General features: G+C 53.2%; 1 protein-coding gene across 1 annotated transcript in view; it reads right to left on the minus strand.

Annotated features, from left to right (window-relative positions):
- Positions 1-22912, minus strand: part of Vav1 (vav guanine nucleotide exchange factor 1) — a 36562-nt gene extending 13650 nt beyond the window's left edge. Inside the window, 15 exon segments of the mRNA XM_048341856.1 lie at positions 880-989; positions 1421-1553; positions 2274-2359; positions 2459-2545; positions 2636-2704; positions 2892-2987; positions 3832-3931; positions 4594-4697; positions 4794-4862; positions 6429-6524; positions 6607-6715; positions 7058-7126; positions 7198-7256; positions 7616-7732; positions 22655-22912. Coding sequence (XP_048197813.1) covers positions 880-989; positions 1421-1553; positions 2274-2359; positions 2459-2545; positions 2636-2704; positions 2892-2987; positions 3832-3931; positions 4594-4697; positions 4794-4862; positions 6429-6524; positions 6607-6715; positions 7058-7126; positions 7198-7256; positions 7616-7732; positions 22655-22858 — 1508 coding nt within the window. The 5' untranslated portion in view covers positions 22859-22912.
- Between the last annotated feature and the right edge of the window lie 2577 nt (positions 22913-25489).

Here is a 25489-nt window from a genome sequence, read left to right on the forward strand (position 1 = left end):
TGAAGTGTGATGGAATTGTATACTGTATAATGGTTTGGGGTTTTGTTGTTGTTGTTGTACAAATTTTGCCTGACTCAGAATAAGAACAGGTAGAGGAGGAGTTGGAAGAAAAGGAGAAAGAGGAAGAGGAGGAGAAGGAATAGGAGGAAAATATGGAAAGGGGGCAAAAGAACATGGGAGAAGCAAGGCGCTGGTGTCTCATGCCTGTCATCCTACCTACTCGGAAGTGCTCAGATCTGAGAACTGTGGTTCAAAGCCAGCCCAGGCAGGAAAGTCCATGAGACTCCTATCTCCAACGAACCACCAGAAAACCAGAAGCAGAGCTGTGGCTCAAAGTGGTAGAGCCCTAGCCTTGAGCAAAAAGCTCAGAGACAGCACCCAGGCCCTGAGTTCAAGCCCCACAACCAGCAACACATAAAATAATAAAAGAAGATGGACGAGAAGAGGGGAAAAGAGGAAAGAAAAAAAAGAGGAAGGAAGAAGAGGAAAAAAAATTTTTAAGAAGCTGAGTGCCAGTGGCTCACATCTGCAATCTTAGCTACTCAGGAGGCTGAGATCTGAGAATTTCAGTTCAAAGTCAGCCTGGGCAGAAAAGTCCAATTAGCCATCAAAAAAAAAAAAAATTCCAGAAGTGGAGCGGGGTGGCTCAAGTAGTAGAGCTCCAGCTGTGAGGGGAAAAAAAAGCTAAGGGACAGTGTTTGGGCCCTGAGTTCAAACCCCAATACCAGGCTGGTAGCTGTGTTGTGGAAACTCTGAGGTCGCAGCTTTGAGATGTGAAAACTAAAGTTCCAACTGGGCCCCACGGTGGAGCAGAGCAAGAACTAGAATACAGTGATGGAGTCCCCGGAGAATGGGGAGGGGGGGGGGCGGGGCACCCACATGGCCATCTCAAACTGCTCCAGCCATTTCTTCTTCAGTTCCCGAGTCTTGAAGAACAGCTCATAGCCTTGGGCTCCTTGATCCTCAATCAGGAGAAACATGTGGGTCCACTATGGGGGGGGGGGGCGGGGAAGCAAAGCTCAGACCCAAGGCCCCCACCGCTGTGGAGGGCAGGCCCACCACTCCTAAAGGCCCTTTTGTTCCTATAGAGATCAAAGGACCAGGACTGTTGCCCTGTCCTGCCCGGGACAAGACCAAGAAGGCCAGACTTCACACCCTGTCACCTCCACAGGGAAGGCCCTAAGCAATGGCGCTTGTGCCCTGGCTGTGCCCCCTCCGCCCTTCCTGGGTACACGGGCCACTGCCTGGCTCTGGCTCTCCAAAACCAAGTGCCACACCACAGGAGGCTGTGTCTGCTTGATTTTGTTCTAATCCCGGAGCCTAGAGATCGGTGGAGTGCATTGCATTCGTGAACGGTTTCTTGCACACTCACAAAGGTGTGTCTGCCCAGGGCACCCCCGGCAGCCCCCTGGGCCCCCACCTTTTTGTTGTCTCGCTCCCCCGAGGAGTCATCTCGAACCTGGAAGCTGTGCAGGTTCAGGGAGGCCTTGAGGTCGTAGGAATCACCGCGGCGTTTGCAGAGGAGCAGAGCTTTGTCCAGCAGGAAGGCGTACCTGCGAGCCCCAGGGGGGTGGGTGGGGCTCAGTGGTTCCCGCTGGGCTCCTCCCGCCCGACCCCGCCCTCGCGACCTCCCCCTCCCTCTTCCTCCTCCCCTTCCCCCTCCCCCTTCCCCTCCCCCTACTCTCCCTCTTCCCCTTCCCCCTCCCCCCTCCTCCCCTCCCGCTCCTCCCCCTCCCCCTCCCTCCTCCCCTTCCCCCTCCTCCTCCTCGCCCAGTGGGGGTCCTGGGCACCTGCTCCTCCTGCCCTCACCCACCCGATCCACGTGGGCCTGGCCTCCTGGATGAGCACCCCTGGGAGTTCCTGACCCTGCGACCATCCCACATCCCTTGACTCAGAAATTATCCCCGCCTGCTACCCATCCAGAATCCTCCGCAAATCCATGGTGTTCAGCCCACAGGCTAAAGAAGTTGGCCCGGCACAAGCCCCGCCCTATCCGCGCTGGCCCCGCCCATTTTCCCTTAGGTCCTGGCTCCGCCTCTTTTCTTAGGCCCTAGCCCCGCCCAGACTCCTCCTCCAATCTATGCGGGTTCCACCCACTTGTCTTAGATCCTGGCTTCACCCAGGCTCCTCCTCCAGCCTGTGTTGGCTCCACCCACTGAACTAAGGCCTTGACTCCGCCCAGGTCCCGCCTTCCATCTACCGTAACTCCGCCCACTTGCCTAAAAGCCTGGCCCCACCTGGCCTCCACCCCGGACCCGCCCGGCTGTGCCCACCTGTCGGTCTTGGAGCGCCTTTCCACCGAGGTGATCTTGAGTTCCCCGTCAATCTTGGGCCGGCCGTAGTTAGCCAGGGACTGGTCCTGCGCGGCGAGATGGAAGGGTCTGACCAAGGGCTGCCAGGAAGGGGCCCAGCCGCCCTCCCCACGCAGCGACCCCGCCCCACGGGCCCCGGCCCTCACCAGGTTCTCAATGGACAGCTGGAAGTTGGTGATCTGCCGCAGGGTCTCGTTGTCCCTCTTGACTTCATTCACACACTGTGCCAGGTCCTGGGGGGAGAGAGATACGGTGAGCCTGGCACGTGCGCACACACACACACACACAGGTCCCAGGCGGCCGCCACTGGGTAACCCACTCACCCTCATGGCATCCAGGGCCAGCCGCAGGTTGTCCTTCTCGGTGGGGTCCTGGGTGTGCTTCACCAGCTCCTTGGAGAAGCAGAGGCACAGACATCACCTGGGCAGGCCCTGGGGCGGAGGGCCTCCACACGACGCGGGCCCACCAGGTCCTCCTTCCACCCTGCTCTTGGAGGAGGCTGGGAGCCTCAGTGGGGTCCCCGGCTCAGAGCCCCAGCCAGCCCCACCCCATCCTGATGGGCGCGCAGCGGGCCCGCACCTGAAGGAGGAGGTGGTACTTGAGCACCCGCTGCATGGGCACCATCAGCAGGTCCCGCAGGGTGAAGCGACCGTTGTTGGCCCGCTGAGAACATTCCTGTAGATCGGAAGACACCGTGGGTGCCGGGGACCGGGTGCAGGCAGGGGGCCAGGGGGAGTCCCGAGGGGAGGAGGGTACAGACAGAGTTCAACCACAGTGTGGGCACCTGTCCATGCCAGAGCCCAGAGCACTCCTCTAGAGCCCAGAGTCATCCTATCTCCCCACATGGAGACAAGGAAGGAAGGACACAGTGGGGAGCATCCATTGGGTTTGGGCATGGTGGGTACATGCCTGTAATCTTAGCACTTGGGAGGTGGAGGTGGGAAGATCATGAGTTCAAGTCTCACCTGGGCTACATATTGAGAACAGGTGTAGAAAGAGAAGGGAGGGAGGGAGGGAGAGAGGGAGGGAAGGTGGGAGGGAGAGAGGGAGGGAGGGAGGGAGGGAGAGAGGGAGAGAGGGAGGGAGGAAGGGAGGGAAGGTGAGAGGGAAAGAGGGAGGGAGGGAGGGAGGGAGGGAGGGAGGGAGGGAGGGAGGGAGGGAGGGAGGGAGGGAGGGAGGGAGGGAGGGAGGGAAATGGCCCTGTCATGTTCCCTGCCTATTTCCACTGGACTCACAGATCCAAGTTGGGGTTCCATTCGGATGGGAGCCCAGCCTGGAATCTGGGTTTGTCCAGGCTCAGGGACTCAGTGTAAACTTGGAGCTCAGCCCAGAGGCTACGATTCCATGTAGGGTGTGAGGACGTGGGCCTGAGGTCAGGGTTCAGTGCAGTTCCAGTCTCTCTACTTGGCTGACAGCAACCTTCCCCCCACCCCCCTGCACACACACACCTGGAAAGCAGACCATCTCCTTCTCGCAGCCCCAGGATCCCGTGCCCCCTCCCCCACAGGCCAGGCCTCACCTCCAGCTTCATCTGCACGTCCTCCCTGGCCGCGGTCACCTGCTCCAGGTGCTTGCTGGCTGACTCCACCTGACTGCAGTAGCGGCCATAGACAAGGAACCTACGGGGAGAGGACCAGCCACCGGGGAAAAGTCAGGTGGTTCTAGGCATCTGCCTTGGCCTCCTTCTCTCCAGCTAGATGACTTGCTGTACCTCAGTCTCCTTTGTCTGTAAAATGGGCCTCACGGCAGCAGAATCCACTCATTAAGTGAGATCATGCACAAGAGGCGCCAATCAGCAAACAGGTTCCCCCTAATATTTATGTATTCCACACTTATCAAGCCACTACGGTGTGTCAGGCTAAATACTGTATGCATCCGTTTATTCAACCCTTGCTGTGAACACTGAATTCCAGATCAGGAATAGAAGCACAGAGAGGTTACGTGGCTTCCCAGTGCCACAAGTAGAGGTGAGAATTGAACAAGAATCTCTGAGGGTGTGGTCTCCCAAACACCCAGCCCAAGCAGGTGACCGACCCTCTCTCCCTACCCCAGGGCTCTCACTGGCCGACTGGGTCTCACCTCTCCTTTTTTTTATTTGCCAGTCCTGGGGCTTGCACTCAGAGCCTGAGCACTGTCCCTGGCTTCTTTTTGCTCAATGCTAGCACTCTGCCACAGTGCCACTTCTGGCTTTTTCTGTTTATGTGGTGCTGGGGAATCAAACCCAGGGCTTCACACATTCTAGACAAGCACACTACCACTAGGCCACATTCCCAGACCTCACCTCTCCTTATATTTGATGAAAACCTGGTACAAGGTAGGTGCTCTTGAGGTGGCCAGTGTCTCGTGCATCTCCTTTAGGAAGTGGGTGTGTACGTGAAGCAGCTCCTACTTACAGGGAGGGAGGGGTGAGGCCAGGCTGAGCCCAGGGGCCCCACTGCTCCAACCCTTACACACGCAGGCGATGAGGACCAGCTGGCTTACCTCGATGTTGACAAAGATGATCTCCATGTCTTGGGGTTTGAGAAACCGCTGGAGGGGCTTCATGAAGTGCTGTACAGAGGGAGAGAGCGGGGCAGGAAGATGAGGCTACCCATCCCATTGAGACCCGGAGACAAAGGGACAAGTGGAGACAGAAAGAGACAAGAGAGATACACAGATAAAGAAGACGGAATAATTAAAAAAGAAAAAAAAGGATGGAGAAAGCCCACACAAAATCTTCTACCCAGATGTTCACAGCAAATTTATTTGTGCAAGGCCCAAGGCAAAAATAATGGAAAGGTATGAGTGGATGGTCTAAGTATGGCTCACACAATGGAATATCATGATGCCATGAAGAAGATTCTGGCGTGTCACCATGTGGGGGAGCCCTGAGGCCACCATGCTTGGTGAGAGAAGCAGACACAGAAAAGGCACCACAGGGTGTGACCATCATTGATAGGAAACCTCTAGAATAGGAGAAATCAGAGACAGGAAGTGAACGCCTGGGTGCAGGGCCTGGGGATGACAAAAGATGGAGGGTCCACAGCTAAGATGTGTGAGGTTTCTTTTGAGAAAGACAAAGGTGTTTTAAATTTAGACAGGGGTAATGGGGGCCAGCACTGTGGATAAACGAAACTATTGAAATGCATATTTTAAGGGACTGGGTTGTTTGGCACATTGATTAAATCTCCATAAAGTTCTGTTTTTAATTTTATTTTTTGGTGGTGGGGCTTGAACTCAAGACCTGGGCGCTGGCCCTCAGATCTCTGGCTGAAAGCTAATGCTCTATCACAGTCCTCTGATCTCTGCCTTCTGAGTACCTGACAGGTGTGAGCTACCAGCGCCCAGCCATAAAGTTATTTTTGAAGAGATAAAGAGCCAGGCAACGGTGGCTCACACCTGTCATCCTAGCTACTGAGGTGGCTGAGATCTGGAGGATGGTGTTTCAAAGCCAGCCGGGGCAAGGAAATCTGTGAGGCTCATATCTACTATTAACCACCACCACCAGAAAAAAAAAAAAAAAAGCCTGGAGGGTAGGTGTGGCTCAGATGGTAAAGCACCAGGCTAGAGTGAAAATGGTAAGGGACAGCACCAGGCCTCAAGTTCAAGCCCTTGTTCTGGCACACAAAAATAACAAACAAATGAATGAAGGAACAAATGAACAAATGGGGGGAAAAGCAAAAAAAGGGAAGACCCAGAAAGACGGGAGGAGGATTCTGGAAAGCCAGCGTCAGGGATGAGATGGATGACTTAACAAGGACAGGAAGACAAATGGAGGAAGGCAGATATCTGCAGAGACGGGAGGACACAGTGGTCACAGGCCGAAAGGCAGAGAGCCAGGCAGCAACACAAAACCAGCAGGGACAGCCCATCGTGCGCCTCAGGCAGCCAACAGGTGGACACACACCTGCTGATCCACTCTGCGCATGTGCACGCCATCTCACAGATAGGTGTGCATCTTGCCCCCGCACATGCGCACAACGTCATCCTGCCAATGGACGCCCTTGTACCATCTACCCCGCGCATGCACACAACACCACGCCACAGGCGGACCAACACTGGTCACTCCCTCCCCTCACCACACCACACTGCGCACGCGCAGGATCCCTGCCGCCACCCCACCACGCATGCGCACACCTGCTGGATGGAGCCCAGCGTGTCCGTGTACTTCTCCTCCGTCTGCTGGATCTCGCGCAGGCAGCAGCAGCGCTTGTCGTATTCGGTCATCTTGGGCTGCGGGGGTGCAAGACACGCTGTTGGCCCCCCTGGCCCCCACCCCTTTCCCCCCACCCCACGCCCACGCCCCCCAGCGCACCGGCGTGGGCGCGGGCTCCAAGCGCATCAGGTCCTCGTAGATCTCGTCGCCCTCCGCCTCCTCGTTCTCCACGCAGTCGTACAGGTCCTCGTCCTCCTCCGCCGTGTCACTGTGGGACGGGGGGGGGGGGGAGAGGGAGTTGGGGGGCGGGGCCCCGGCCAGGCATGGTTAGGCCCTTCTAGGGGGGGCTGTGCCCCTCAGGGACCCCATGCCCGTCCCTAAGGCCCCAGATCCCAGGCCCTGCGACCTCACACCCAGACAGGGCCCTGTTAACCCCCACACACCCAGGCCCTGCACCCTCACACACACCCAGACAGGGCCCTGTGAACCCCCACACACCCAGGCCCTATGCCCTCACACCCAGACAGGGCCCTGTGCACCCCACACCCAGGCCCTGCCATGTCACCCGAGACCTCCCAAACCAAGGCCCTCAGCGAGGCCACACACTCACTCAATCTGGTCAGAGAGGCCGTTGTAGATGCCCTCGTCCCCCACAGTGTCCTCCTCCGTGGGGAAGGGCCTGGAGGGCAGGGAGGGTGTGAGCCACGGACTTGGGGGCCAGGCAGGAGAGGTACCCACCACCTTACTTACATGATCCCCTTGTTCTGAGCAATCGGGGTCCAGGATAGAGCAGACAGGGTGTAGATGACCTGGGGCAGAGGTCATGACTGTTCAGTGCTCTCCCTTCTACACCCAGATTCTAAGCACCTGCAGCTAGACCCTGCAGGGAGGCCGAACCACTGGGGGAACCCAAGTCATGATTTTCTCCACCTTCCCATCCCCCATGCCATTCTTCCCTCCCCCCTTAATTGAATCCTCAGAGCCACACAAGGAAGGACAGGATGATGTGTGAGACAGATGAAGAACACTGGATTCAGAGAGATAAAAGCAAGGACTGGGGGCACACAGTAAGTGGTGGAACAGGAACTTGAAACAAGTGTCACCTGGTTTCACCCGCTAGACATTAAGACCTCAAAGGCAATCCTTGGGCCTCAAATATTCAGCTTACCTTTCCAAAATCCTGCACATCGAAAAGGTCAAAGGCCTCGAAGAGCTCGCTCCTCTTGAGGCCAAATTTCTCACAGCACGTGGACAGGAAAGTCCGGATGTTCTTAAGGCACAGGAACTATGGGGCGAGAAAGAAGTTGGGGGAAAAATAAATACAGGGGAGAAACTGACCCTCAATAATGTTGGCTGAGGAACTAACACAAAAGAAAAACTGAAGGTATGGGTCCTTCCCACAAATCCACACACACTTCTGCAAAAGATCAAGCTGTATCTGAAGCCAGAGATACTCCTCAATTTCCTACATTGGGAAACATTTGCAAAGCCTAAAATCTATTGGGTACCAGAGGTTCACTCCTGTCATCCTAGCTACTGAGGAGGTGGAGATCTGAGGATCCTGGTTCAAAGCTCTCCTGGGCAGGAAAGTGTGTGAGATTCTTGCCTCCAAGTAACCAGCAAAAAAAAAACTGGAAGTGGAGCTGTGGCTCCAATGGTAACACTCTAACCTTGAGCAAAAAAATCCCAGAGACAGTGCCCAGGCCCAGTGAGTACTGGCACAAAAACAAAGACAAAAAGATGTTACCGTGAAGGAAACCTTGCTAGCCAAACCCTAGAGTGAGCAAAAGTACCCAGGGTGATAAAAATCACACCAAGCAGTTGCTGCCACCATAGTGGAAATGCTCTGTCTTGATAATACAATGAGTTGTCCTGAATTGACTGCCTAGGAAAGTGATGCATTTAACCTGTCTCTGAATCCCCAATTAGACATTGATTTTTTTTAATGCTGCTGTTGTCCATCCCTTGGGAATGTAAAACAAAACAAAACCAACAAGCTAGAAAGCCTAAATACTTTACGGAGACTTTAAAAAGGCGAGCATGGTAGCACATACCTGTAATCCCAGCAATCAGAAGGCTGGGGCAGGAGGATCACAAGTTTAAGTCCAACCTGTGCTACACAGCAAGACGCACTAGTCAAACAGACAAGCAAACAAAACAAGAAAAAGAAAGAGAGAAAATCTAAGTAGCAACTTGGCAAGCAAGAGTGAGGTACAGGTCGCTCACACCTGTAATCCCAGCTACTCAGGAAGCTGAGATCTGGGGACCTCAGTTCAAAGCCAGCCTGGAGAGGAAAGTCTGTGAGTCTCTTATCACCAGAGAACTACCAAAAAGCCAGAAGTGGAATTGTGGCTCAAGTGGTAGAATGCCAGCTTGGAGCAAAAAAGCTCAGGGACAGCACCCAGGGCCCTGAGTCCAAGCCCCAGTACTACATAAACAAACAAACAAATACTCAAACAGAATAGGATATATGCCAACTTTTAGACTCGAAATTTTCATCTCAACCCAATCGAGTTAAGATTCAGTGAATTTTAACTTAAAAATTCTTAACGCACTGTTTTGGGGGTTTGAGGTTTTAGTGAACTTAACATATGAACCACAAGGTTTACACGGAGTACACAATCATGAATAGCCAAGACAGTCCCACAGTGGAAACCCAAGCGTGGGTTGTGGTTTTCCTTCTCATGGTCCCACCGTCATGAAAACTAGGTGGTAGCTGGACACTGGTCGCTCACGCCTGTAATCCCAGCTAATGAAGAGGCTGAGATCCAGAGGATGTCAGCAGTAATAGGATGAAGGACAGGGCGGGGGCGTGAGGCTCAGCTCCTCGTAGCCCTGACTGGGTGCCAGCAATGAGTGTCCTCATGCTCTGTTCTTTGCAATGGTCCTGGGGGAGAATGCAGGGCTGCACAGTGGCTAACGTGGAGCTCAGAACGGACCCGCACCTAGGAATGATGACCATTATACTGTTGTCACCATCACCATGACCACTCGGAGAAAGGGGCCAGGTTTGTTCCTGCTTCTGCCTTTGTGTATCCCTCGTGACGGACGACCTGCCCTGCCTTCTCCTCTACTGTGTGGGAGCACAAGCGGTGTCCCCAGCTCTGGGGGCTTTGCTGTGCCACTGCTCCGGGCCTCACCCAGGAGTGCAAGAGCAGGTTCTGGGGCACATGTGTGTTCCCCTTTAGCTGAGAGGGTCTGCCACACTTCAGCTCCCAGAGCACACATGAAATACAAACAAATCTACTCTTCTCTAAGAACCTAGGTAAGAAATTGACCTCCACCCCACGGTCAGGTGGGGTGCCCTGTCCTAGGAAAGACCCAACACTAAGCTGGGGACTGGGGGCTCACGCCTGTCATCCTAGCTGTGCAGGAGGCTGAGATCTGAGGATCCCGGTTCAAAGCCAGCCCAGACAGGAAATTTTGTGAGACTTCTTATCTTTAATGAACCACCAGAAAACCAGAAGTGGTGCTGTGACTCTAAGTGGTAGAGTGCTAGCCTTGAGCAAAACAGCTCAGAGACGGCGCCCAGGCCCTGAGTTCAAACCCCAGGTCCAACAACAACAAAAGATCCAGCCCTGCCCATTCCAGAAGGCCACAGCACAGCTCAGGGGGCCGGGGGGGGGGGGGGAGGATCGTTGAAAGGCAGACTCTCAGTTCCCTGACACAGTAAATAGATCAGTGTTGGACAGGACTAGGGATGACATGCTTGCAAACTAGCTGTGAGCATATGAAGTACCTGGCAATGCAAAGTCAACCTGCTCTTTCCCTATACAAATCTTTTTTTTAATTATTATTTTTTGGCGTTACGGAGATTTGAACTCAGTGCCTTGCATTTTTTTCTAGACTGGGGCTCTACCACTTAAGCCACGCCCTTAGCCACTCCCACACGACCACGCCCTTAACCACTCCCACTGAGTACATCTGGCCACGCCCCCCCACTCCAGAATTTTGAATAATTAAAGCTGTTCCAAGCCTGGCGCCTGTAATCCGAGTACATGAGGCTGAGATCCAAAAGTCAGGGTTCAAATCCAGCCCAGGCAGGAAAGCTGGTGGAGCTGTGGCTCAAGGGTAGAGTACAAGCCTTAAGTGAAAAAGCTCTGCAAGAGGGGAAGCAGACGGGGTAAGTGGGAAACATCTGGAGTACGCACCTGCCCTGGGCCACACAAGTGGGATGGGGAGCATACCACAGGTTCAAATGCCCCCCTGCCTCCTGGGGCAACACTGAGCCCCCCAAGGTGGCTCATGGGAAGTGGGGGTGCCTCATCGGACAGGAACTGCAGAGCCACCCCAGCATTCCCAGCAGGCTGTGGGCTCACCCCCCTCCCACACACAACAGGGCCAGGGCTGGGGGTAGCCATATCCGCCACAGAGGCCTGTGTGGCCCAAGAAAGGAAATTCCCCTTGGGCCTCAGGGGATCAGCTGAGCTTTGAGACTCATGTGACACTCATGTGACACCTCAAAGGGGGAAAGAGTGTGTGATTCATCAACCCTCCCAGCCAGAGAAAGGGGCACCCCCAGACAACAGCAATGACTGCGGTTAGACCACCAGAAGGACTTCCTGGTACCCTGAGGCATGAGAGCAAGCAGGTGCAAAGGACAGGAAGCCTGGTCAATGTAGGAGGGACAAATGGAGCCGGTCTCTCAGCATGGGGTGGGGAACCTCTCTCAGTTCCCCCTCCTGCCTCCTCCTGGACTGTGAAGAGGGCCAGCAGCTTGGGCTGACCTTGATGCCCATATGCAAAGCAGGCAGCAGGTCCCCTCTGCCCCTGCCCTAGGTTCCGCAGGGAAGCAGCATCTAGGACAGACAGGGGCTCCACCAGGGGGCAGGGGGAGGCCCTCCCTCCTCCCCTCCCCCCCAGCCCAGGCCAGGCAGAAACTCAGCCTGCATCCGGCTCCCCCTTCACTCCACTCATCAGGAGAGGAAGAGGGCCGGAAACACGAAATGCCTGTCACCAACGCTTGGTTGGGAAAGATAGAAGAGGTCGGGGTGTGGGGGAGGCTCTGCCCTTCCATCTGCAGGCTCAGGCTCTGGACTGATCCACCTGCTGCCCCGGGGTGGGAGGGGTGGGGGGGTGGGCATGCTGTGCATCTGACTGTCTACGGCTGCTGTGGTCATCCATCTCGCCTCCCAGCCCTGGGCCCCATCTCTGTGTCCAGTCTCTTGTGCCCCCCCCCGCAAAGAAACCGCACAAGCTCAGGGATGCAGCATAAGCCACGTCACCACCCAGTGCCTTCAATGACTGATCTGCACATCAGCAGTCAAAGCACAGCCGGGCACCAGTGGCTCACGCCTATAATCCCAGCTGCTCAGCAGGCTGAGATCTGAAGAGCACAGTACAAAGCCAGCCCGGGAAGGAAAGGCTGTGAGACTCTTATCTCCAATGAAACAGCAAAAAGCCAGAAGCGAAAGTGTGATTCAAAGGGTAGAGCACCCACCGTGACTGATAAAGCCCAGAGATAGCACCCAGGCTCTGAGTCCAAGCCCCAGGATGGACCAGAGCGTGAGCACACACACACACACACACACACACACACACACACACTGTGTACAATGGCATCAAATGTAATGTCATATAAGGGCTCAAAATCTTTTCAGATTTTCAGATCTGACACCGCTCTATTTTGAGACGCTTATCTGTGCGACGGAATACTACTCAGCAGTGACAAAGGACAGGTTGGCCCTGACATGTGTGACAGTGTGAGTGAGCCTTGGTAAAACCATGACAGGGGAAAGAGTAATTCCAAAAGAGCACAGCCTGTTGATCCATTTGTATAAAACTCACAAGATGCTAATTAATCAATAGCCAATGGTAAAGAACCAAGAGCCAATGCTAATTGATCAGCAGTAGATGTGAGCAGATCTTGCAGCTGAGGAAGCTGAGGACATGGGGTAGGGGGAGGGGAGGAAAGCTAGGGGAACAGCAGAAACTGGGGGTGACTTTACAGGTGTATACATAGGTCTGAACTGATCACATCATGGTTGGGCATATTAGCACCTGCCTGTAATCCCAGCACTCAGGAGGTTGAGACAGGAGGATCCTGAGTGCCAGGTCAGCCTGCTGCTACATAATGAAACTGTTTCAAAAAAAACATGAAATTGTGTCTTTTAAAATTCACTGTATATCCAATGTCTTTTGTTGCTGTTGTTATCAATCGTGAGGCTTAAACTCTGAGCCTGGGTGCTGTCCCTGAGCTCTTTTGCTCAAGGTTAGTGCTCTACCACTTGAGCCATCGCTCCGCTTCGGGTTTTTGAGTGGTTAATTGGAGACAAGAGTCTTATGGGGACTTTTCTGCCGGGGCTGGCTTTGAACCTCAATCCTCAGATCCCAGCCTCTTGAGTAGCGAAAGTTACAGGTGTGAACAACCAGCACCCCACTTCAAATGTCCTTTCATAGCTTTATCTCCATCTATCCTCTGTAACTGCAGGCCCCAAACCAATCAAACGTGGCTTGGATTTGATGCCAGCAAAATGCCAGGCGGGAGGCGTGGTTTCAAATGGTAGGGCACCAGCTTCGAGGGTAACACTGAGGTTGCCATTTCCAGGTGGTTGAAATTGGAAGGAAAAGAACTCGCCAAGGAGCTGGTCATCTTTTCTCTTGCCACTGTTCCCTAAACAACACCGTGTAATGGTGACTCAGCCGCCTGTGTCACACAGCGTGGGGCATGGAGCTGCCCGGAGGTGCTGGGGACTGCAGCAGATGCTGGCGCTCTGGGCAAACACCTCCCACGGCTCGCCTTGAACTCCAGCATGGGCGGGTTGAGAATCTGTAGCCATCCTGAGACCAGTTCCCAAGATATCCAGCCACAACTAACGCAGAGAGGGCTGTCCTGCTGGGGTCTTGCCTAGAATTAGCAGTGTGAGCTGATTCAGGGCTTTGGAGAAGAGAGAGGAGAAGGAAGTGATGTCAGCAGTGCAAACTAGCCTCTTCCTCACCCTTACTTTCATTCCTTCTCCTGACAATGCAGAAAAGAAAAAAAAACTATCCTAGCTACTTAGGAGGCAGAAGTCTGAGGATCAAGCTGAAAATGAAGCTGTGGTTCAAGGGGTAGAGAGGCAGCCTTGAGCAAGAAAAGCTCAGGAGTACTGTGCAGGCCCTGAGTTCAAGCCCCAGTACACACACACACACACACACACACACACACACACAACCAGTGTCCCATCACCCTGCCATCTCCCAGAATCCCCAAGAAGGAAGCACAAATAATTGGTGTGTGCTCCCCAGTGTTCCACTCCAGAGAGGCGCAGCCAAAAGGTGATGGCCCCCTACCTTCCCCACACCAGGCTGCGGCTGTGGTTCCATATGTCCCCCGAGAGCCTTGTGCGGGGAAGGGAACTGACCACGGCCGTTAGGCATGTAAGTTTACAGCCACTATGGGAATCGGTATAGTGCATTCTGAAAAGATGGGATACTTATAATAATATCATCCTCTGCCAATCGCCAGCATGTAACGGAGGGGGTGTGAATCAGCACACAACACAGACACCTGCACACCATGTGGACAGGTCTAGATGCTAGATCCCCAAGGCTATGGATCTGCCCCGATGGCCCCGACAATCCATGAATAGATCAACCAAGCAGGATATCTCCACCCGATGGAGTAAATCTCAGCCACAACGAAGAACAAAATACGTGACTTGCAGGAAAATAGATGGAACTGAAAGGCATTGCACTACCACCACTGAAACAAGCCAGACTCAGAAGAACAAACATTGTGTGTTTTCTCTTATCTACAGAATCTGAATTTTTTTTAACCAAAAAAAAAAAAAAAAAAGCCACACACCTGTAATCCTAGCTACTCAGGAGGCTGAGATCTGAGGATCATGGTTACAGACAGTCCAGGTTGAAAAGTGCTGGTGAGAATCTTACCTCCAATTAACCACTCAAACACTGGAAGTGGCGCTGTGGCTCAAGCGGTAGAGCACTAGCCCTGAGCAAAAGAGCTCAGGGAGAGCACTCAGGCCCCACAACCACAAAAAAAACACAAAAACATGGAAACATAAGGTGTAAGGAGCAGTGGGAAGATGGAAGGGGAAAGAGAGAGAAATGGTAGGTGAGTTTGGTGGAAGGACACAGGATATAAGTATGGAAATGTAATAAGGCTCATTATGTTATACAACTATAATTTTCAATGTGTTAGAAAGTTAATCCTCAACAAAGCAATGTTAAGAGGAAAGGCCTTTAAGACATCATTGACAGGGCTGAGAATATAGCCTAGTGGCAAGAATGCTTGCCTCTTATACATGAAGCCCTGGGTTCGATTCCTCAGTACCACATATATAGATAAAAGCCAGAAGTGGCGCTGTGGCTCAGGTGGCAGAGTGCTAGCCTTGAGCAAAAAGAAGCCAGGGACAGTGCTCAGGCTGAGTTCAAGGCCCAGGACTGGCAAAAACAAAACAAGCAAGACATGATTGCTGAGTGAAGTCAATGCCCCTCCCTTGGACCCGCCCTCCTAAGAGGCCACACCTACCTGAGTGGCCCCACCCCCTAAGTAGGCCACACCTGAGTGGCCACGCCCCTTTAGTGGGCCCCACCCTCCTAAACAGCCACACCTACCTCAGTGGGCTCCACCCCTGCTCTGGTCACGCCCTCTGCACGAGCCACACCCCCTTGTGTGGGCTCCACCTTCCTGAGTGGCCACACTGACCTGAGTGGACCCTGCCTTCTGGTGGGCCCCGCCCCCTGAGTGGACACCACCACCCCCTTAATGAATTCTGCCCTCCTTAATGAACTCTGTCAAAAGAAGTGACTACAACAGATCCTTGATCTGTAACCTATGAATGCGCCATTATTGGCCAAACTGATTTTGCAAGGTATAGGTACATTCACACTCTTGGGATGAAGGAGGAATCCTGGGTAATTGCGGGGGACTCTAAATCCAATGACAAATCTGAGGAAGACCAAGAGGAGATGGAGCCACAGGAGGGTCTGGGAACGACTGTCACCTGCCGCCCCCAAGGGGCCCTGACCCCGCAGAAGCCTGGATTTTGGGTTTCCGATTTCTACAGCTGTGAGCGCATAAATGGCCATTGCTTGAAGCCACTTCGTTTGTGGAACCTGGTTACAAAAGCCCCAAGAAATAGCACCTTGTCGGGGGCCATGAATGAAGGCAGTTTGGAGATAGCTTTCCTATTCTCTTCTATCCCCCAGCTCCAGCCATAGCACCTGTCTCTGAAAACAAAGAATCCATCTGTCTCTCTGTCCCTATTTGCAGTCAGTAAGCATTCGTCTCTTTCTGGATCTCATCAAGACATGATTCTTGCCACCCACTAGGGGCTCACACCTGTTATCCTCGCTACTCAGGAGGCTGAGAGCTGAGGATGGCAGTTTGAAGCCAGTCCCAGGCAGACACATCCCCGTGAGACTCTTACCTCCAATAAACCACTCAAAAGCCAGAAGTGTCGCTGTGGCTCAGGTGGTAGAGTGCTAGCCTTGAGCAAAAGAAGCTCAGGGACAATGCTCAAGCCCTGAGTTCAAGCCCCACGCGCACCCCCTCCCCCAAATATGACTCTCATCTCCCACCAAATTAGTAGTTGTCACACGTGATCGTTCTGTCCTCTGGGGAACATATGATGACATCCTGAGGGATTCCGTGAGGACAACTGTCCTGGTATCCAGTGGACACAGCAAGAATTACTAGACACTCTATGACACCTGGTCAAGCAACAAGGAGGCTGAGAAATTCTGTCCTAAAATTAGAACCTCATGCCCGTGTAAATGCTGATTGCCTCTAGGCATCTTAGTCTTCCTTATGGTGACTTTCTCTCAGTTTCCCCCTTGGCACCAGCCCTCCACTCTCCATCCATTGCTCTACCCCTAAGTAAAAAAGAAAAGGCATGGGACTCCAGCCTTCCCGATCAGAACATGGTTTTCTGCTGGGAATAGCAATTGGTTCAGGAATGGACATGTGACCCTGATCTGGCCAATCAGAGCCTGGTATTCTCCTGGCGACAGCAATTGGCTCACAAGTAGACATTGATCTCACCAATCAGAGCCTGGTTTTCTTCTGGGGACAGCAATTGGCTCAGGAGTCAATCTGTTCTGGCCAATCAGAGCATAACATACTCCTGAACACAGCAATTGGGTCAAGAAAGAGCAAGTGATTCTGTCTTAGAGAATGGCATTCTCCTGGCTAGAGAAATCAAGTCATGAATAAACATGTGACTCCTGCCTCCCAAAATAAAAATTCTGTCTGGGGCTGAGAATGTAGCTCTGTGGTAGAGAGCTTGCCTGGGCCTAAGGTTTTATCCCTGGAATGAGAGAGTAACAAGTCCAGTGAAAGGAAATTCTAAGGTCTGAGGGTTGAGTAGCCTGAAAATTGACTGTCTTCATTTTCTGGTAAACTCAGAGTTTATGATAATAACTTACCTACTTCCTAGAGGAGACATAATGGCTAAGAATGGAAGAAAACACTCAGAAGAAAATAGAGTCATAGGATGGAGAGAGCAAAGGTCTGAGACCCTGGATCCAGCCATACCTGAAGACACTTTCTCCTAATTTTTTTGCTATAGGACATAGTAAACACTATTTTTGACTGAGTCAATTGAGTATTGCTTTTTTTTTTTCTGCCACGAGGTCTAAGACTCTTTGTTAAAACTTCTGCAAACTAAAGCTCAAGATTTTTTTCAAACCTTAAGTATTTCCAAGTGAACACCCCTTATTTCTTCTGCAGTCACCCTAGAAAAACAACTCTCAAGCTCCTCCTAAAGCCAATTATCTCAGAACACCGTCCTTGATCTCAAAGGAAGACAGGCTGTCTCTACAGCAGGGCAAGATCTCTGGAAGCCAAGCTACACCCAGCCAAAGCACTCTTGTTTCCTGCCCACTTCCTGGTGCCATTCATGATAACAAGAGAGGCAAAGGAGCTCTTCTCAACCCCTCAAATATGTCCCCACCTCTTGTAGTCAAACGACATGTCACTTCCTCCAGGAAACCTGCCTGGATTGTTCAATAAATGAGCTCCACCTACCCCTCGCTGAACATGGCCTACTGTGTTATAAATGCCCATTTCCTACCCTAGCCCCACCAGCCATGTGAAGGTCTGTGTCTCATTCATTATGACATTTTCATGGCTCAACACAAAGAAAGGTCAGGGAGGGCGGGGCAGGGAGGCTCTGTACCTGGTATTATGATTGTCATCATCATCACCACCACCACCACCATCAGCATCAGCATCAGCCATACTCAGGAGGCTGAGATCTGAGGATCAAGGTTGGAAGCCAGCCTGGGCAGGCAAACCTAAGAGATTCCTATCTCCCACTGACTAGCAAAAACCAGAAGTGGAGCTGTGGTTCAAGTGGTAGAGTGCTTACCTTGAGCAAAAAAAAGTTCATGGACAGCACCCACACCTGAGTTCAACCCCCAGGACACACACACACACACACACACACACACACACACACACACACACACACACACAAAATAAGTATGGAAAGTATGGCATTGTACAGATAGAAACAGTCTTCTCTGTTTATCTAGCATTTTAATTTCCTTTTTGTCTAGTCTTCTGCACTCTACAAAGATTAGAGATAAACTTTTTTTGGTCTGTCATGGAGTTTGAACTCAGGGCCTGGGTTGCTGTCCCTGAGCTTTTTTGCTTAAGGCAAGAGCTCTACCACTTTAGCCACAGCTCCAGCTTTTTAGTGGTTCACTGGAGATAAGTGTCTCATGGACTTTCAAATTGAGATCCTCAGATCTCAGCCTCCTGAGTAGCTAGGATGACAGTTGTGAGCCACTGGCATCTGGCTTAGAAGTACATTTTTGTTCCAGAATGCTTCCATATGCATATTTGCAAAAATAAATTGTCTCATTTCTTTAAAAAGAATCCCATGTGCTTGCTGATCACCAGTGGCTCATGCCTTGTCATCCTAGCCACTCACTCAGAAGACATCTGAGGATCATGGATCGAAGCCAGCCCAAGTCCATGAGACTCTGATCTCCAACTAACCATCAAAAAGCCAAAAGTAGAGACTGGGAATGTGACTTAGAAGTAGAGTAGCCTGAAGCGGTAGTGACAGCGTGCATGAAGCTCTGGCTTCGATTCCTCAGCACCACATAGAAAAAGCCAGAAGTGGTGCCATGGCTCAAGTGGCAGAGGGTTAGCCTTGAGCAAAAAGAAGCCAGGGACAGTTCTCAGGCCCTGAGTTCAAGCCCCATGACTGGTGCATGTGCACACGTATGTGCACATACACAGAAAATTGTACAAGCTACAGGTTTATCTGACAGCACAGTGAGTTTGTGTCACATGCATCATACAAACCTTTGTACATGTGGCACCAGATCTCACGTGGGTACAAAGTCACTAGGCATGGTCCATGCTCAGCTTCCCTATCTATGGTCTAGGGAACCACAATATTTACCTGGAATTTCATTTATTGAAACATCATTCTGGCTGGTGGCTCACTCCTATAATTCTAGCTACTCAGGAGGCTGAGATCTGAGAATCACAGTTCAAAGCTAGCCTGGGCAGGAAAGCCCATGAGACTCTTATTTCCAATAACCAGAAAAAAAATCCAGAAGTGGAGATGTGACTCAAGTGGTAGAGCACCAGCCTTGAGCAAAAAAGTTCAGGGACAGCTCCCTGACCCTGATTTCAAGCCCCAGGGCCAGCACAAAGAAAGAAAGGAAGGGAGGGCAGACCGGTGGGAGGGGAGGGAAAGGAAGGGAAGGGGGGGAGGGGAGGGAGGGAGAAAGGGAGGGAAGGAAGGAAGGAGCAAAAGAAGGAAAGAAGGAAGGAAGGAGAGAGAGAGAGAAAAGAAACATCATTATGTAGCACACACCTGTCAATAGGTCATTTCTATGTGCTGTGTTTGCATAAGAAAATTCTCTGGAGAATAGAAATGTTGGCACATAAATTTCAAAAAAATCAGAAGTGGGTACAGTGGCTCACACCTGCAGTCCCAGCTACTCTGGGAACACTTGACAGTTTAAAGCAAAGGAGACAAAAACATTCAGGAGACCCAACACCTTAAGGAGAAAGCTGCCACAGCTGTGTGCGGCCGTCACGGCCATCACGGCTGAGATGGAAGCAAGCACAGGAGGGTCTCAGGCTGCAAGCTGAGGCACTAAAACGCAAGACTTACTCTAAACAATAACCAGAGATCAAAACGCAGGAGGTATGGTTCAAGTAGTAGAGCTCCTGTCTAGCAAGTGTGAGGCCCTGAATTCAATCTGTAGTACAAGAAAGAAAGAGAGACAGAGAAAGACAGACAGAGAGAGAAAGGGAGGGAGGGAGGGAGGGAGGGAGGGAGGGAGGAAGGCAGGGAGGGAGGGAGGGAGGGAGGGAGGGGAAGATAAGACTGCTATGATCTTTGTCTTAGACCTTAATCCTCCTGCTTTTCACCTCTCAAAGGATTACAGCCAGGAGCTATGCAGCCAACACTGCCATTTGTATCCATGTTTTACATATGGGGAAACTGAGGTTAAGGAGAGACAAAGTTAGAAGGTGGCAGTGCCTCAATTTGAAGCAGGTCCGCTCCTTTAAGCCACAGAATCCCCAACCCACCTTCCTCACCTTCTTCCTTGGCAGAACCCAGGACCATATGCATGCCAGGCAAGTGCTCTGCCATGGAGCTACAGTCCAGCCAAATCTCTCTTTCTCTCTCTCTCTCTCTCTCTCTCTCTCTCTCTCTCTCTCTCACACACACACACACACACACACACACACACACACCAAGAGGGCCTGAGGTACATGGAAATGATTGAATGTGTAGATGGATGGATGGTAGATGGATGATGGAGGAGGAAAGAAGTGTGGGTGGATGGATGAACAGAAAGGTGAGTGGATGGATGGATGGATGAATGAAGGAACCTGATGACAGAAAGTGATGGATGGATGGGTGAGTGGGTGGTGGATGGATATTAGTGGGTGGATAGATGGCTGGATGGATGTTGGTGGATGTTGGTGGGTGGTGGATGGATGTTGGTGGGTGGATGGATGGATGTTGGTGGGTGGATGTTGGTGGGTGGATGGATGGATGGATGTTGGTGGGTGGATATTGGTGGGTGGCTGAGTGGGTGGTGGACTGATGTTGGTGGTGTGTGGATGGATGGATGGATAGGTGGTGGATGGATATTAGTGGGTGGATAGATGGCTGGATGGATGTTGGTGGATGTTGGTGGGTGGTGGATCGATGTTGGTGGGTGGATGGATGGATGTTGGTGGATGGATGTTGGTGGGTGGATAGGTGGGTGGTGGATGGATGGATGGATGTTGGTGGGTGGATGTTGGTGGGTGGATGGGTGGGTGGTGGATGGATGTTGGTGGGTGTGTGGATGGATGAATGGATAGGTAGCTATGTTATTTCCAGGTCCAACTCCTCTAAACCACGGAACCCTTAGCCCACCTCCCTCACAGATTTTTCTTTCTCTCTACAGTTGCTTCTTCCCTCCTCTCTTCTCCTGTGAGGAAGGAGAAGACTCTGAAGAGGAAGTGACAGGGATATGAAAAGAGTTCTGATTCCTCCTGCTGGCCCCCATCTGTGCCCTGCCTGACTGGGATCCCTTCCTTCCCTCGCTTCCCCCTGCCCCTCCTATGCCATGGTCCCAGCATGGTCCGGGCTTATGTCCACTGACAGACAGGATCTAGAGTCCCAGACCGGCCTCCCTGTGTCCCCTCCCCGGACTCTGTACATCACCACTGGGTACCAGGCATGGGGCAGGCCTTCCAAGGGACAGGAAGGAATCATGAACGACCTCCTACATATCTCCTCTTGCTGAACGCCCGTCTCTAGATGATGCCCTGCCCTCTGCCCCAGATCACACAGGGCTGAAGCGTGTTTTTCTGTCTCCTTGAGTTCAGGTGCATTTTGGGGACCAGGCCAGGTCCCCAGCAGTGCGTGGCATAGGGAAGGGACTGGAGACCATCACGGAGCACAGCCACCCCGGGAGGGATTAGCACCAGGAGTGCTTGCCCCTTATAAAAGCAGCTCTGGCTGAGACTCACATGGAGGGCACAGGGATGTTCACCCTGAAGTCTTTCTGCCGTCTCACTAGCTGCTAGAGAAGCAACATGGGGCATCTCGATGGCAGGGGCCTGGCAAGTCCTGTGGGTCTTCCTCATGCTCGGAAGCCACACCAGGACCAAGCAAATGTAGGCAAATTTCAGATGGGCTGTGGGGAGGGGGGCATGGAGGACTAGGGGGTTCAGGCCTTCCTCCTCCTTTCCAGAAGCCTTCTGGGGCCGGATGGGGAGGCCCTGGCACTGAGGAAGTAGAGGAGAAAGAAAGAACAGCCATCTTCCCACCACGGGTGTGCCCCAGAAGTCCCCCTAGAGACCCCAGGATCCCCTCCCTTCCCCATGCTGGCTCCTGGGGACAAGACTGCCATGGGAACCCGAAGGCCAGATGTCCAGCGTCCCTCAGCCTGCAGGGCAGGGCTGTGTCCCCTCAGACCCCCTGGCCCAGCCATACCCATGGTGGGGGGGGGGGAGAAGGTCCCACAGCCTAGCCTCATCCCTCTGCCCCCTCCCCCAACTGCATTCTCATGGGAGATTTGAACTTACTTCCTGACTGCGGGGGGGGGGGGGGGAGCGGCCAGCACCCCCTCTCCCTCCAGGGAGGCGTCCCTGCCCAAACCCTGAACCCCAGCACCGAAAGTGCCATTCTTCTAGGCCTCAGAGCCCCACAAGGGCTCCAAAGCACAGGACTGGGCTAGGCCTCCGAGATCCACCCCAGGTGGGGATAGAAAGGACGGTGGGGGGCAGGGGGGGCGTTTGAGCCCCCTAAGGGCGCACCCTACCCAGGCCCCAGCAGGAAGCCAGGGGGAAGGAAGGCAGGCAGGCGGGGGAAGGAAGGGGCCCAGGGCCCCTGAGGAGGCGCCACATGTGGGGGAGAACTGGCTGGAGGCCCCTCCCCCACTCCAAAATGGGGGGGTCGTCAAGGAAGTCGGACCCCTCGAATTGCACTGTGTGTGCCCAGAGCCCGGCAGCCCCCGGATTTTCCCAGTCAGCCTTCGGGATGGAGCGGAGTGGTCCCCCTTTAGCTTGCTTAGACAGGAGGCCGAATCCACAGCTTACGAATCCATTTTGGGGAGGGGGGAGTCCTGTTATTTTGCGGGGGGCATCTGAGGATTTCACATTGTGACCTCAGCCCCGGGGTCAGCCCTGGGCGTTGGAAGCAGGCCTCCTCCCGGCCCATTGCGTCCGCCCCCCCCCCAATGTCCCTCCACGGCCCCCGCCCCCCCGTGCATCCCCCGCGGGGCTCACCTGAGACATCTGGGGGCGTAGGTTGACCTCGCGCAGGTTGATGGCATGGGGCTGCAGGTTGTTGAGCAGCTGGCACAGCAGGACGCCGTCGCGCAGGGCCTGCGCCAGCTCGCACACCTGGGCCCCCTCCCAGGTCACCCGGTGGCTGGGGGGCAGCACCCGGCATTGGATGAGCCAGTGCGCGCACTGCCGCCACAGCTCCATGCCTGCGACCCGGCGCGCCCGGCTCCCGCCGCCCGCCCGCCTGCTCCCCTCGCCCTGCGCCCGGCGCTCTGCTCCCCACCACAGCTCGGCGGGGCCACCACTTCCTCCTCCGCGCCTGAGGCTGTGGCCCGCAGGGCTGGAAGGGGAGGAGCCGCGGGGTTAGAGGGGGCACCTGCCGCAGCCCCGCCCCACGCACCCCAGCTCCGGCCTAGGCACCCAGGAGCGCGGGACTCCACAGGCCCCAGGCCGGGGGAACCAGGGAGGGCGGCGGCTCCTGGCTCCTCATCCCGTGCATTTGCCCACACAGAATCTGCCCACTTGTCGCCTGCTGTTGTGCACCCTTCTCCCGTCCCGCTCCATCCTTCTCTAGCTGGGTCCAGCACGTCCATTCCTGCGCGCTTCCCAGACTCTGAACTTGCTCTCTGACTGTCTCTCCTCCCCTCGGCTCCCAGAGGGCGCCGGGGAGCACCCGGCTCCCCTCCTGCCCTTCCTTCAACTAGAGCCTTCCGTGGGAAAAATCCTCTCAGAGGCTCTCACGTCTTGCTCCATTCCCTCTCCTAGCTTCCCTTCTCCCTTTCTCTCCACCATTCCCTCTGCTTCAGCAACAGGGCACCCAAGTGTGCCCCAGGACTTTTGGACAGGTTGTGCCATCCAACATAGGCAGCTTCATGGCTAGGTAGATCCTTTACCTCCCACTTGTCTTAGCTCAAATGTGGCCTTTCCTGGGATCTTCCCAAACCTCACTTCCCTTTTCACTCGCATCCTTTTTCCCCAACTCAGATCACCAGGTTCACTTCCTGAAACTAAACTCTGGTTATCTTACAAACCTGATACATTTTGTATGTGGCGGAGGGGGGGGGGGGGGTGTGCCAATCCTGGGGCTTGAACTAAGGGCCTGGGCACCATAAACTTCTTTCAGATGAGCCAGAGCTCTACTTCTGGCTTTTTGGGGGTGGGGGAGGAGTAATTTTATTGGAGACAGGAGTCTCACAGACTTCCCTTCCCCAGGCTGGCTTTGAACTGTGATCCTCAGATCTCAGCCTCTTGAGTAACTAGTATTACAGGTGTGAGCCACCGGCCTCCAGCAAACCTGGTATTTAATATGCAGCTGGCTCTCTTAAACAGTCTGCACAGTTGGATTCAACCAACTACACAGGAAAAAAATGCAAAGATACAAATAATCATACTGAGCAGGCACAAACTTTCTTTTTGCTATTCCACAAATACAGTGTAACAGCTACTTACACGACACTGATGATGTATTAGAGGATAAGTACTCGGCAATTACTTAAAATCTACCAGGAGAAGCTGGGGCTGGTGGCTCACACCTGTAATCCCAGCTACTCAGGAGGCTGAGATCTGCAGATCACAGTTCCAGGCCATCCCAAGCAGGAACGTTCATGGGACTCTTATCTCTAATTAACCACCAGAAAACTGGCAGTGGTGCTGTGGACCAAAGTGGTAGAGTGCTAGCTAGTCTTGAACAAAAGAGCTTAGGGACAGCATCCAGACCTTGAGTTCAAACCTGACAACTGAAAATAAAAAACAAAAAACTCCCAGGAGGTGTGCATAGCTTCTATGCAACTTGAACACTGTTTTTTTTGGCCAGTCCTGGGCCTTGGACTCAGGGCCTGAGCACTGTCCCTGGCTTCCTTTTGCTCAAGGCTAGCACTCTGCCACTTGAGCCACAGCGCCACTTCTGGCCATTTTCTGTATATGTGGTGCTGGGGAATCAAACCCAGGGCCTCATGTATACGAGGCAAGCTCTCTTGCCACTAGGCCATATTCCCCATCCCCTTGAGCTGACAACTGAAAATAAAAAACAAAAAACTCCCAGGAGGTGTGCATAGCTTCTATGCAACTTGAACACCGTTTTTTTTGGCCAGTCCTGGGCTTTGGACTCAGGGCCTGAGCACTGTCCCTGGCTTCCTTTTGCTCAAGGCTAGCACTCTGCCACTTGAGCCACAGCGCCACTTCTGGCCATTTTCCGTATATGTGGTGCTGGGGAATCGAACCCAGGGCCTCATGTATACGAGGCAAGCTCTCTTGCCACTAGGCCATATCCCCCAGCCCCTTGAACACCGTTTTACACCTGGGTCTTGACCATCAGGGATTTGGGGACCATTGGGGACCTGGAACCAATCCTACTCCAGGGGATGTACTTGTGCTTAGGAATTTCTGTCTCTTGTTTTCTGCTGACTATTCCCCACCCAACGTCCGACCCATTCACACGCCACATCAATATTTATTGAATGAATAAATAAATGTTGGAAAGCTCCATCTTTTGTCTGGCTGTGTCCCAAATCCTTCCATGGCCACTACCCAAACTCAAGCCTCGTCCTTCCTTTCCTTCTAGACTCCAGATGTCAGCACATCATTCATTCATTCACTTCCAGCATGCCATTCATTCATTCATTTATCAAGCATGCATCGCCTTCTTACCCTTTTTCTTAACTATTCCCATCAAAATGGCCTTCTATGGGAGGTCTCTCCACTCCACCCCCAGACTTTCAGATCTGCTGGGATCCAACTTGTCAGTTCTTTTAATTTTGTGGCCACTAGAAGGCAACAAACCCCTTTACTGGAAGGCCTGGGCCTAGTTCAAATTGAGGGAGGAGTGAGAGTTTGCAT

This window comes from Perognathus longimembris, chromosome 3 (genome assembly GCF_023159225.1).
Source record: "Perognathus longimembris pacificus isolate PPM17 chromosome 3, ASM2315922v1, whole genome shotgun sequence".
NCBI classification, from domain to species: domain Eukaryota; kingdom Metazoa; phylum Chordata; class Mammalia; order Rodentia; family Heteromyidae; genus Perognathus; species Perognathus longimembris.